Source organism: Protopterus annectens, chromosome 13.part0 (assembly GCF_019279795.1).
Source record: "Protopterus annectens isolate FY-2018-M chromosome 13.part0, PAN1.0, whole genome shotgun sequence".
Lineage (NCBI taxonomy): Eukaryota > Metazoa > Chordata > Ceratodontiformes > Protopteridae > Protopterus > Protopterus annectens.
The window spans coordinates 441,642,180-441,655,435 of NC_056747.1; the positions used below are offsets into that span (position 1 = coordinate 441,642,180).

General features: G+C 43.4%; 1 protein-coding gene across 1 annotated transcript in view; it reads left to right on the forward strand.

Annotated features, from left to right (window-relative positions):
• The window catches only part of PIAS4 (protein inhibitor of activated STAT 4), a gene marked incomplete in the record, with an annotated part of 1,954,703 nt that overhangs the window by 1,829,720 nt on the left and 111,727 nt on the right, over nt 1-13,256 (forward strand). Inside the window, 1 exon segment of the mRNA XM_044054086.1 lies at nt 5,449-5,585. Within this exon segment, the coding sequence (XP_043910021.1) occupies nt 5,449-5,585 (137 nt within the window).

A 13,256-nucleotide genomic window follows, 5' to 3' on the forward strand; every position in this document is an offset into this window, starting at 1 on the left:
AGAAGCAGAGACAGGCTTGGTCTTCGATTTGGTCTAAGCTTTTTGTTCTTGCATTCTGCTGATCTGCTTCTGTCTGAGCATTCTCATGTCTACTTTTCCCTTTGCCTAGTATTCTGTTTTATTGCTAGGTGCTAGATGTTCTTGAAAACATTCTGCTTCCCAGTACAGCACATTCATGGGATTGAAGTTGGCAGACGGACACTAGAGCTGTCAGTCTTGAGCCTATCTTACAAAAAAATGCAGATGATCTTCGTGTTTCACTGTTGCAGTCATCACATTTGGGTTATCCCTGCCAGGGTAGCCCTCGTCTGTCCCGAATACCAGAGGCGCTTAGTATTTCTGCATCGGTCGCTGTCGCTTCAGGACTAATGTCAGGTTGTCAGTAGTATAAAGTAAGACAGCTGATGCTGTTACATCAGTCTTTCTTGCCGAGGAGCCAGAAGCAGTTTGCACGAGTGCCAGTTGGCGCTACCCGAGTTTAGTCATCCGAATTGAAGCTGAAGTCTTCTAAAGCCAAATACCCTGTTGGGGATCCTTTTTTCTTGTTCTAACCAATGTCAGAAAAAGTTAACAATTGTCTCGCCTGTGGAAAGCAAATACCACACTGAGACTTTCATTCTTACTGCGTCACTTGCTTAGGCCCAGATCACGATGTCCCTAGCTGTCGCTTTTGTGTTTTGTTCAATGCTAGAACTTTGTCATCGGGCCCTTGTTGTAGCTAGATATTTTCGCTCTAGTTTGACTCCTGACAGCCTCCCTCCTGCTCCCAGAAAACCTGACAGATCACTACAGAATCCCTGACTCTCACAAATTTCTTTTCAAAAATCCTACTGCTGACCCTGAGGTTATTTCTCAAGGGCTTAAAGGAATTAAAGCAACTTCTAAGAATCCCACCCCCTCAGATAGGGATTCCCGAGCTCTAGACCGATGGGGTAAAAAAAGTATACACCTCCGCTACTCTTGCTGTCAGAGCACTAAATTGTCAGTTCCATATTCTAAAATTTCAGCCGCATACCATGAAACTCCTCAAGCAACAAATTTCATCCTTTTCTGCTTGTGCAGAAAATATAGTTACAAGTGTTAATGCACTCTGCAAGTCAAGTAACTAAGCACACCTTACACTGTGGTTTTGACGCCCTAGAAGCTTCTTGCAGGGCAGCAGTTACTGGTTCTGCCCTTAGAAGGCATGATTTGCTTAAGGAACAGCCCTTGCCAGACCATGTCAAATCTAAATTATTGGATGCACCCTTGCACAGAGACTATTTGGCACCAAGGCAGAGGAGGTCTTAAAGATGGAAGAAAAAGATAAATCTATGCAGACAGTTAAGGATTTCTTACAGGTCCAGCCACCCAGGTTCAGTAGGCATTGCCCCTCTAAGCACTGGTCCTTTCCTGCTCCCCTCCAAGTCAGTTCAGCCCAGACCCCAGGGAAGCAGACCTCCCCAGACGGCAGCCACAGGGAATGCAGAGATCAAAGCAATGGAGTTCCTCCACTTCTTAACCAGGGAGTGCAAAGCCGCCCCCTCGTGGTAAGAACTCACAATGACTCTCCACTTCCACCCCCTCCCTCTGCCCACCTGCACTTGCCCCTGGGAGAAAAACTCTCCTTCCACACAAGCACCTGGGCCAGCATTACCAACAACCGCTGGGTCCTCAACATAGTGTCCCAGGGATACAAATTTTCTTTTCACACTCTCCCAACCCCAAAAGGGTTCTCTGATCTTCCTCCAAACCAGTGGGCAGAGGCAAAAAAGCATCCTTTTCCCTGCTCTCTGAGGGCAATCGAACACCTTCCTGCAGAACAGATAGGCCTTGGTTTTACTCCAGACTTTTTCTGGTACCCAGAAAAGAGGGCACCTGACACTCCATCCTCGATCTATCAATTCTAAACCCCTTCCTGGTGATACCAAAGTTCAAAATGCTCACCCTCCAGCAACTACTACCTATGCTCTCCAAGAATGCATGGCTAACCACCCTAGACCTAAAAGAGGCCTACCTCCATATCCCAATCAGAGAATCCTGCAGGAAATATCTACGTTTCAGGGCAGTATCTCTGCACTTTCAGTTCTCTGCGCTTCCTTTTGACTTATCTACTGCTCCCAGAGTTTTCACCAGATGTCTGGCTCCCGCCATTGCTTTTTGCAGACAAAAAAATATACAAATTTACCCATACTTAGACGACTGCCTGATTCAGGCAGACAGGAAAAGGTGCTCAAGCACCTGGCCTTTGTAAAGTCCTTACTGTCCTCCCTGGGGTACACTATCAACGAAAAGAAATTCAAACTAGTGCCCACTCAAAGGATTACATTCGTGGGAGCAAGCCGGGACACAGCATCCCAGATGGCATTCCTTAGACCAGAAAAGCAAACTTACCTGACAGCCTACGTCTCTCAACTAGCCACCAGAACCCAATTTATCCGCAAGGGAAATCCTGCAACCTCTGGGGTTCATGGCATATTGCATCCTACTCATTCCATGTGCCAGACTATATATGAGGAAACTTCAGTGGTACCTAAAAAAGCCTTTGGTGCCAACCCTTTTAAAACCTGGAAACTCTAATACAAATTATACCTTGCGTAAGGACAGATTTTCTTTGGTGGGCAGCAGCATGTTCCCACAACAAGGGACTACCTTTCTAACCACCCCCCCCCCCCTGCCGACTAGATCCTCACCACAGACACCTCAGACTATGCCTGGGGTGCACACCTGGATGGCAGGTGCATACAGGGTCAATGGAGCCCACAGAAAATACGTCTGCACATCAACCAAAAAGAGATGTTAGCTGCCCAGGACGCACTGACAGCTTTTAGGCCCCTTCTCTCCCGAGGGGCTTTACTGATCAAACAAACACCACCACTGTGATATGGTATATCAACATGCAGGGAGGGACTCACTCCTACCCTCTATGAAGGCTCGCCATGACCCTTTGGCACACAGCCTCAGCCATGCCCCTACACCTGTTAGCACAATTCCTGCCAGGCTCACTAAACTCTGGCAGACAACTTAAGCAGAAATCTTCTAGACCCACATGAGTGACAGCTAGACCAAAGAACATTCAGCCTGATAACTCAGAAATGGGGCACCCCGAAGGTCGACCTCTTTGCTTCCCACTCCAACCATCAGCTCAGCAGGTTCTGCACCAGAGAGCCTCACCAAAGGGCCTGGAAAGTAGATGCCCTGTCCTTCCCCTGGGTCAACCTCTCTGTCTATGCATTTCCCCCTCTACCTCTCATTACCAGGGTACTGCTCAAAATAAGGGAGGAAAAACCAAGGACAATTCTGATTGCCCCAGACTGGCCTTGCCAGCACTGGTACCTACTGCTGTGCAGCCTGTCCCCAATGCCACCATGGCATCTCCCTCAGACCCCAACCCTCCTGACCCAGAGGAAATGAGAATTCATGCATCCCCAATTGCAGACCCTCAATTTGGCAGCCTGTCTTATCCCCTGACCACTGATCAAGCTGCCAGTCTCAGTAAACAGGTTCTAGATGTTATACGTGAGGCTAGACCCCCTAGCACTAGAAAGTCTTATGCTGACAAATGGAAAAGGTTCTGCCCTTGGATTCAGGCTAAGGGAGCCGATACGGCACAGCCCTCCCAAGCTGTCATCCTGGATTACCTAGCTGACCTGCTTCACAGTGGTCTCTCCTTTTCCTCTGTTAAAATTCATGCCTCTGCTATCTTGGCTCATTTCAACACTGAGCACCCTCTTTTCTCATATTCTCTCATCAAACAGTTCCTAAGAGGGGCTAGCAACTTGAGGCCACCCAGAAGAGCACCTACACCAGCTTGGGACCTAAACTTTGTGTTGGAAAAGCTCACCCTGCCCCCCTTTGAACCAGCATCCTCAGCAGAGTTGGTTTCTCTCCTGGAAGACAGTCTTGCTACTGGCCCTCACTTCAGCCAGAAGAGTATCTGAGCTACAAGCACTTATGGCTGTAGAGTCCATCATCTTCCATGCTGACAGGGTGTCCCTAAGGACTAACCCATCATTCATGCCCAATGTGGTGTCCATTATGGCTCTCAAACCAATGCATTCATTTGCCCACTTTTTCCCTAACTCACAAAACAAGGAGGAAAGGATCCTGCGCTCTCTAGATGCACACAGCTCAGAGTCTACCTACACAGGACTAAATCATTCAGAATGACTGATCAATTGCTAGTCAGCTTTGCTGCAGAGGCAGAGGGCAAAGCCATATCCAAACCATTTCCAAATGGATAGCACACTGTATCAATTTCTGTTACAAGCAACATGGGAAACCACCCCCTAAGGGGGTCAGGACTCACTCTACCAGAGCAGCCTCCACCTCTGCAGCTTTCCTCAGAGGAGTCTTCACCAGGGACATCCTGGAAGCTGCCACATGGACATCTGTCCACACCTTCACCAAGCATTACCACCTGCCTATCTTAGCCTACCCCTAGTCTTCTTATCTGCCTCCACCCTTCTCAGCTTTGGGAATCAACCCAAATGTGATGACTGCAACAGTGAAATACTAAGAACATAGTACAGTTGTGTACACTTACCATAAATGTAGATCTTGAGTGTATTCACTGTTGCAGTCCTAGTTTCCCTCCCTCCATCCCCATTTTCTTCTCTCACCTTTCTAGGAAATTTTGGTATTTACTTTCTACTGGTGGGGTTCTTCCACCATATCCTGGATCCCACTTGGGAACTCGTAACAGGGCAAGAAAAACTTATGTAATGGTGTCTGCTGCCTTACTTTATACTACTGACGACCTGATGTCAGTCCTGAAGCGACAGTAACCGACGCAGAAATGCTAAGCCTCTGGTATTTGGGCCGGCCGAGGGCTACTCTGGCAGGGATAACCCAAATGTGATGACTGTAACAGTGAATACACAAACATCTACATTTATGGTAAGTGTACACAACTGTACTTTCCTTCTGTGGTTCTGACTTGTGATTTGGAAATTAAAGTTGCGTCAAAAAGGTCTTTAAATGCTGGAATTTAGTAGAGGGAATGAGCATTTGCAAAGGAGTCATAACCCTAGATGTGAACATTTGCTCGTTAACACCATTTGCAAGAATACAGCATATGGACCAAGGGGCCACGAGCACCCAAATGCAGAAAATGGAAAGAACAAGCACGTGTGTGTGTGTGGGGGGGGGTCATATACAGGGAGGCATGTACCCAAGTGCTCTGTTCACTGCATAAGAAAGGTAGATTGAGCCACAGTTGGTCAGTAGTATATGTTGGGAAGCACTGCTTTGAGAGTGTTTGACCAGTGGAATTTGCTTAGTTGAGGTGGAGCTTATAACTTTATCAGATTAATTTGAAAGGAACTTTTGACAGATGAGAAGTAAAAATGTAAGGCTGAAGGTTAATTTTTGAGTTAGCTTTCTACACCCTGATGTATTGACAATGTTTTCATTTGGCTTTATTGTAGGCTCTGTACATAACTCATTTGCTTTGTATATTTCTTACAGACTATTGGCAAAAATTCTAACACAGTGTGAAGAAACAGATGAAATTGAATACCTGGCTGATGGTTCCTGGCGTCCAATCACAACAGAAAAAGAGAGAGAGACTAGCAGTACTCCTCCTTGTAACATGTTCGAACTAGGTGTGTATAAACATACTTTTAGTCATTGCTGCATATGTAATACAATATCTTTTTTTATAGTAGTGCATTGGAAGCAGTGGTTGGCGGATGGCCATCCGCAGTGTGCAGTCTTTGAAGTTTCACCATTACATCTCCGATCAGCAGGGGTTGAAAGGCTCTGCTATATTTTTTTAACATGCTTGTTGGTGAACGTGTTTGACCACATTTGGTCAAAATATGCAGATGGTTGAAATGTGTGCAAGAGCAAGAATCCCTAGGGGCAGGGAGAGTATTCCCTTTCCTCGGGGATTGAGTGAAATCTGATTTAGTATATATAGTTATCATGAAAGCTTGCCCCTCCTGAAAAAAACGTTTTGGGTTGTTTTGTAGGAAAATTGCCTGCGCTATTTTTCCTTTTTAGCACATGCATAGTAGCTTGTCTATGTTTAGTTTACTGTCCTCGTATAGTAGATGCTTTGGCTATTGACATTTGGGCCTGTCGATCTAAAAAATTGTTTAACTGGGTTTGAGCGCTTATCACAAATAGCTACTTTCAGTCTAAGCCTAGGAAAGCACAGAGGTACAAAAAAGAGAAATGCACATTCACTGTACAGTAAATACATAGACATGATATACAGTTGTAAGCAGTTTTGTTGGTGTGTAAGAATTATTCACAGCAACTACATATGTCATATTGTTATGAGATAGCATGAGTAAGAGTAGCGATGGATGGTTACCTGTATGCTTTCATCCTTTTCCCCTTTGTGCTAGACAGTCAAGAGGAGAAGGTTAACACCCGCATTACACCTCAAACAGCACATAGCCCCTCAAAACCCACATCACCAACATCCACACATAGTAACACTAAACCCACATATGCAGAGGCCCTTAACATTCACCTGCCCAAGCAACAAGGACCGCCAAAGCTGAAACACAAACAAACACCAATCACAACCAAAGTGACACACAGCTCAAAACACCAGTGTGTGCCACCAAACAGCCCCTAAGGCAAGACAACATAACCAGCACTTTAGTCATAGGTGACCCTGTAGTCAAGCACATTGATGTCCCACTCACCAGGCTGAACAAGGAGAAAATTACTGTCAGCTGCCTGTCAGGTGCCAGGATCCGCCACATAATACATGCACTCAAGTCACTCCACAGCAAGTACAAATACGACACTGTCATTGTCCATGTTGGAGTGAATGACTTCAGATGTACCCCCTGGACTATGTGAAAAGAGACATGGAAGAGTTGTCAGATCATGTGGCCCAGGCAGGTATGACCCTAGCCCTGAGTAGCATCCTGCCTTCGCCCAGAATTATACCACAGTACAAGGACAAAATGATTGACTTCAACAGTTGGCTATGCTTCTGGTGTCATTCAAAGGGGATCCAGTATCTGTCTGCCTGGGACGACATGATTGACAAACCACGATGCTTTGCCAGAGATAGACTGCACCTGTTTGCCCCTGGGATTCAGGTTACTGGCTAAGGCTCTTGCCACCCCTATAGTGCCTTTTTAGCCAAGGCTCAAAGGACAAAACCACCATCGTAACAGATATAAGCATGCAAAATCTGAAGATAATGCTACTCAGTGCTAGAAGTCTAAACCTCAAAATGCAGTCTCTCGAGGCACTTCTAAAAATGGAGAACATAGCTGTGTAGTAACTGATATCTGGTTCAAGGCTCCAGAGAGCACCTCTGCAATACCAGGCTGCAACTCTTACCACACTTTTCAGCCACTAAACCAGGACCGAAACACTAAAGATGGTGGAGTGTCCATATTCACCAAGGATATTCACACCTCCAGGCTAGTTGCTCAACATAATGCATCTGAAATTCTACAGGTGCAACTAACACTAGGTAAGACTGCAATCCAAATTGTAGCTTGCTACAGATCCCCCCCAGTATGCCCCAAGTTTCTCACTACACCTTTGTAAACATACTGGAAAATATTAAGATACAACCAAACACCCTAATACTGGGTGATTTCAACTACCCTGCTATTAATTGGGAAAACTACTCTGGAAACAGCACCTTTGTCCAATGGTTCTTGAATTCATAAATTCCAACACCCTGGATCAACTAATCCATAGTCTCATCGGGCTCAAATATCCTATACCTGGTCATTACCAACATGGGAGATTGATGCTGCACACCAGTGGTCAACCCCCTCGTTGGCCAGGTCTGACCATAAGCTAATCACCCTTGACGTCCACATCTCACCCCCAGCCCCCAGTAGGGAGACCTCCATAAAAAACTTCTCCAAAGCCAGCTTCATGCTACTCAAGTCAGAAGTGACAAACTTCATGACACCCATGCAGACGGGAACTGAAAGTTCGACTGCTGAATCCTACACCAAGGCACCACTCGTGCATGAATCGTGCCATTCCAAATAGAACCAAGATGCTCTCCTCCGGAAAAAAAAAAAAAAAAAAGGAAGCCAATCTGGTGGTCCCTGCCATAAAAAAAACTATACAACAGAAGGAAGAAACTGTTGCAGAATAGAGGGAAATCCCAGGATGCAAAAAAATGTCAGTGCTCAGATCTGCTCTGAGCTACAACAGAATGCCGTTAAATGTATTGATCCCAAGGATATTGCCAATATTCTGGCAGATTGATTCAGTGCCAACTTCACCCCTTCTCACCCCCTAAAGGGCCCATCTCAATACCAAAAGATTGCCAAATTCCAGTAATCATGGCCACACAGGTAAAAAAACGCACTCTCCAAAGCTAAGAATACAGCATCCATGGGACCAGATGACATCCCGGGCTGTGTGTACTACATGAACTAGAAAATGAACTGGCACCTCACCTAAGTGTCATATTTAATCATAGCCTTCACCTCAGGCTTTGTGCCCAGTGAGTGGCGCACAGCTACAGTCATCCCACTCCACAAGGGGGGATCCACCTTGGATCCCAGGAACTATCGTCCCATCAGTCTGACGAGCCTGATCTGCAAAGCCATGGAACGCATTATGGAATTTATAAACAAAGACACTGGCAACTTTCAAACACTGGACCCCACCCAGTCTGGTTTCGTGAATGGCCAATCTTGTCTCCTCAACCTAATTGATTTCTTCGTATCAGTCTCCAGAGCCGTGGACAAATGTAAGGCGGTCTACACAGCCTATCTGGTCCTCGCCAAGGTCTTCAACACCATCCCCCACTCTGGAATCCTAGATAAACTTACCAAGCTGGACATTGATCCCTACGTCACTCATTGGGTTGCAAATTGGCTTACTGACAGAACCCACACTACAAAAGTAGCTGATTCCAAATCCAGCTTCTGACAGGTGACAAGTGGGAGTACCTCTGGGTTCATTCCTGGGACTGCTCTTGTTTGGCTTCTACTTCTCTGAGGTACAGGCCAACACTAAGGGACTCTGGCTAACAAAGTTCGCAGATGACTGCAAACTGGGAGCCATTATTGAATCCCCAAATGATGTGGATATTCTACAAAAGGGCATTATAGAAACAGATGCTTGGTGCCAGAGCCATGGGCTCAAGCTGAATGCCAAGAAATGTATAGTTATCCCCTTTGGGAAAATCCATGTACCCTTGAATTGCCACATAAGTGGCAGTACACTAAACACTGAAGGTGTGATAAGGGACTTGGAAACAGGTGGACAGTGGTCTCACCTTCAACAACCACATCACCACAGTCAGGAAATCCTTCTATGTGGCACACCTCATCACTAAGGGCTTTTCAACTTGAAAAAAGGAGGTCATTGTCCCCCTGTACTCATCCCTCATTAGATCCATTGGTAGAGTACAATGCCCCGTTTGGTATGTACCTTACAAGACATCTGCAACAGTTGGAAAGGCAGCAGAAATACCTCACTAAAGGAAGCACAGGCCTACAGCAGATGCCCTATGCTGACAGTCTAAAAAAAAAACTCCAGCTATACTCTGTCGCATATTGGCTACTCAGAGGCGATCTCTCCTTAACATACAAGGCCATTTCAAACCAAGAGCTGTTGGACATGCTACACTTAAAGAAATCCCAGTCCCTCAGCCACACGCTCCAGGGATCTAAACTTGGTCATCACAATGCTACTCAAGTCAGAAGTGACAAACTGGAAGGCTAGGTTCCTGACCCAGAGACTCCCCATACTCTGGAATAGACTGCCCATACATGTCAAGCAAGAGCGCCTGTTTGGCCCTCTTCAAAATGAACCTTGACTATTGGATGGGAGATAGGAAATTCACCCCAGGGATCACATCATTCGCCCTGCTAGACTGAGAACCAGGGAACTAAATATTCTGGGAAGAAATAGCCAGGGAATTGTTATGGCTAGGCTTGTATAGGCCCTAGGGCTGATAGCCTAGTACCAGCCTAGGAACATTAGTGTTCCAAGCTTTTTGCATGTTGAGCACCTGCTGTTTTTTGTGCTGGACATGAGGTCTCCTTGTACTCTTGAAAATGGAGTTGTAAAAGTGAACTGAACTTCATTTGTTCTATTTTCTGTGGTTCTAATCCACGTACTGAAAATTTAATTGCTTTTCAGAGCATCTTTTTTTGTTTCTGAGTCCATCAGTGTTCACCATGCAATACATTAGCAGCAATTTTTGAATGTAATACATGGGTATTGCTGCAGGTTTGTTTTCCCATAGAAGTAGCAGAATTCATCACTATAGTTTACTACACTCAAGCCAATACTGTTCAGTTACCCAACGTACAGTCTGCATGTAGTCATGTCTATAGATGTCAACTAGACACTGGCTGGCCAGTAGCCTGTTTAAATCCTCCTTTGCATCATGTATTACAAATAATCAAAATAAAGATGAGATTGATATTAGAAATGTTTTAAATCAAGGAAAAATTAACAGGTTTTGTAATGTGATTTCTTCAGATTACAAATATTTGAATGATGTACGTCAGGACAATAATAGAAGAGTTATGATCCCAGATAAGGAGGGAGGGCTGGTCGTTATGAATAAGGAGGACTATATGAGAAGCATGAATTTAATGTTAATGGATGATACTTTGAGAAGTGCCCTGAAATGAAATACAGTGCTTAATGTAAGACTGACTTACAATTAGAGGGCACGTTATTACAAGAACAGTTGATTAAAGGTGAGTATGATTTCATATTGAACAAAAAAAAAGTGATTGCAGGTTTTTTTATCATCCCAAAAATCCAAAAAGTCTTAAGTCCACCATTTAGATTGATAGTGGATAGTAATAAACTCAAGACATTTTTTATAGCTAAATAGTTGGACAATTTAAGAGTAAATTAATAATTTAGTATTTTGTTATAAGAACCATTGAAGGCAAATGGGAAAAGTCCTTTATATTGCTGATTCAGCATTCCTTAGTGTTGATGTCCAAAATTTGTATTCAGTAATATCATATGAACTAGGGCTGCAGTGGTTTAAAGAAAGTATATTTAAGAATACTAAATTGTCTTCTTATAAAATGAAAGCAGTCACAGTATTAATGGAATTGGTTTTGAAAAATAATTTCATTTACTTTGAAGGGCATACTTTTAAGCAAAGGACTGGAGTGCCAATGGGGGCAGCGTGTGCCCCCATTTTTCGCCAACTTCGTAATGAGCTATTGGGAGAACGAGTACATTATGAATAGTGAGTTCAAAAATTCCTGGGCATTATATACCAAATTTTTGGACGATGTATTTATTTTGTAGACTGACTCGCATGTTAAGATATTTGGATTTGTGGATTATATCAACAGTGCAGTGGATTTTTTGAAGTTTTCCTATAATAGTGATATGAATAAGTTAAATTATTTGGGTATCGAATTATGTAAAGATTATATCAATCAGAAATATGGTCCTAATATTGATCGTAAACTGAACTGCTCCAGTACCTTTTTACATTTCCGTAGCATGCATCCAAAACACAAAAGGCAGTAGGTAAAGGCCAGCTGGTTCGCCTAGCTAGAATAATATCTGATGTAGACATTTTTTATAAAGGCTACAATGCGTTTGCTGAAATGCTTTATAAAAGATACTATCCAGTTAGGTTTGTGTAGGGCATTTTAGAAGAGGTGTCAACAAAGAGAAGTAAAGTTTTATATTCCACTGATTGAGCTTAATAGGAATTCCGTTACCAATCAAATGGATTTAAGTTTGAGAAGGAGAGCAAGTTTTGTAACCACTTTTACAGTGGATACTAAGAGTATTATGGACATCTTATTTAAAAATTGGACACTTTTTTTTTTTCAAGTGATAGTGGCATTAGAAAAATTGGGGGGAGGGCTGTATTGCCTATAGAAAAGGGAGGGCAATTAAATACTTGGAAGCAAATGATAGCACATTTTTTAAAAAACATTACTAAATCTAATATTGGTATGCATAAGTATGGGTGCTGCCCCCAATGTCCTCATATTTCTGTTAAGACAGTTTTGTTAGGAATATTACACACACAGTTTGGGGACATGTTTCATGCAACTCCATTATGGTGGTTTACCTGGTGCAGTGCAAACTTTGTCCAGCATTCTGTGATGAAAAAACTTCCAGGAAACTCAAGGAGTGTATTTATGAACATTTGTTAGATATTGGTAAGCAAAAATTTACTAATGCATTATTTAAACATTTAGAAATGGAGCATGATTATAGTTTTAATTTTTTAGTGATTGAGCCGGTCCAGTTAGACTCACAGGGTTTTATTGAACATTTGAAAAATATCTGAATTAAGATGGCAGTTAAAATTATATGCCACCAACGTTCCAGGGTTGAACAAATAGTCTTCTATTAATTATGTCTTAAAATTAATGTAATTAGGTGTTTGATTTAACTATAGCATTTAATTGTTTTGTTTGTTTTTTATGATAAGTAGTATTTCATCATGTGTTATAAAATGTGAGATACAGTAGAGGTGATTATCCAAACCATTTGAGACTTACGGTAGTTCAGATAAACATATAACTGAACGGGATAAACCTCTAAAATCTTTTTTTTTTCTGCATGTAGGAATACACTTTTCAGCCATTCAGTGATTCCAGTGGACAATAAAGAATATTTTTCACATGAGCTTGGCTACAAGCTCAAAAAACATTGTCAGGCAAATACATATAATGTTTACATTGATTTTTCCTACCCGAAAAGTTTGGAAGACTGGATGTTCTTCGTGTTTCACTGTTGCAGTTATCACATTTGGGTTATCTGCCTGCAGGTAGCCCTCAGCCGGCCTGAATAACAGTGTCTTTGGATTTCTGCATCAGATGCTGTCGCTTCTTCCTTGACGTCGGGTCATCAGGGGTATAAAACATGCAGCTGATGCCATCTCAGACTTTCTTGCCATGCGGTGCCCGAAGCCGAAGCAGTTCGCGAGTGCCGGTCGGCCGACTCCTGAAATTTTCGTTTTAGAGTTTCAGACCCGAAGTCTTCAAAAAAGCTAAGTACCCCGTTGGGGATCCTTTTTCTTGCTCTAACCGTTGTCAGTAAAAGTTAACGATTGTCTTACCTGTGGAAAGCAAATACCTTGTAGAGATTTTCATTCTTACTACATCCCCTATTTAGGCCCAGACCACGACATCCCTGGTCTGTTTTGTGCCTTGTTCAACGCCTGAACTATTCGTTATCGGGCTATTTTTGCAGCTAATTACTTTTGTACTTGTTCTGTGCACTCCGAAATGGCTTTGTCAAGCCATCCGACTACCGATATTCCAAACAAATTAAGGATAAAAACAGAGACAGACCGCATAGGTCCAAAACTGCCCACG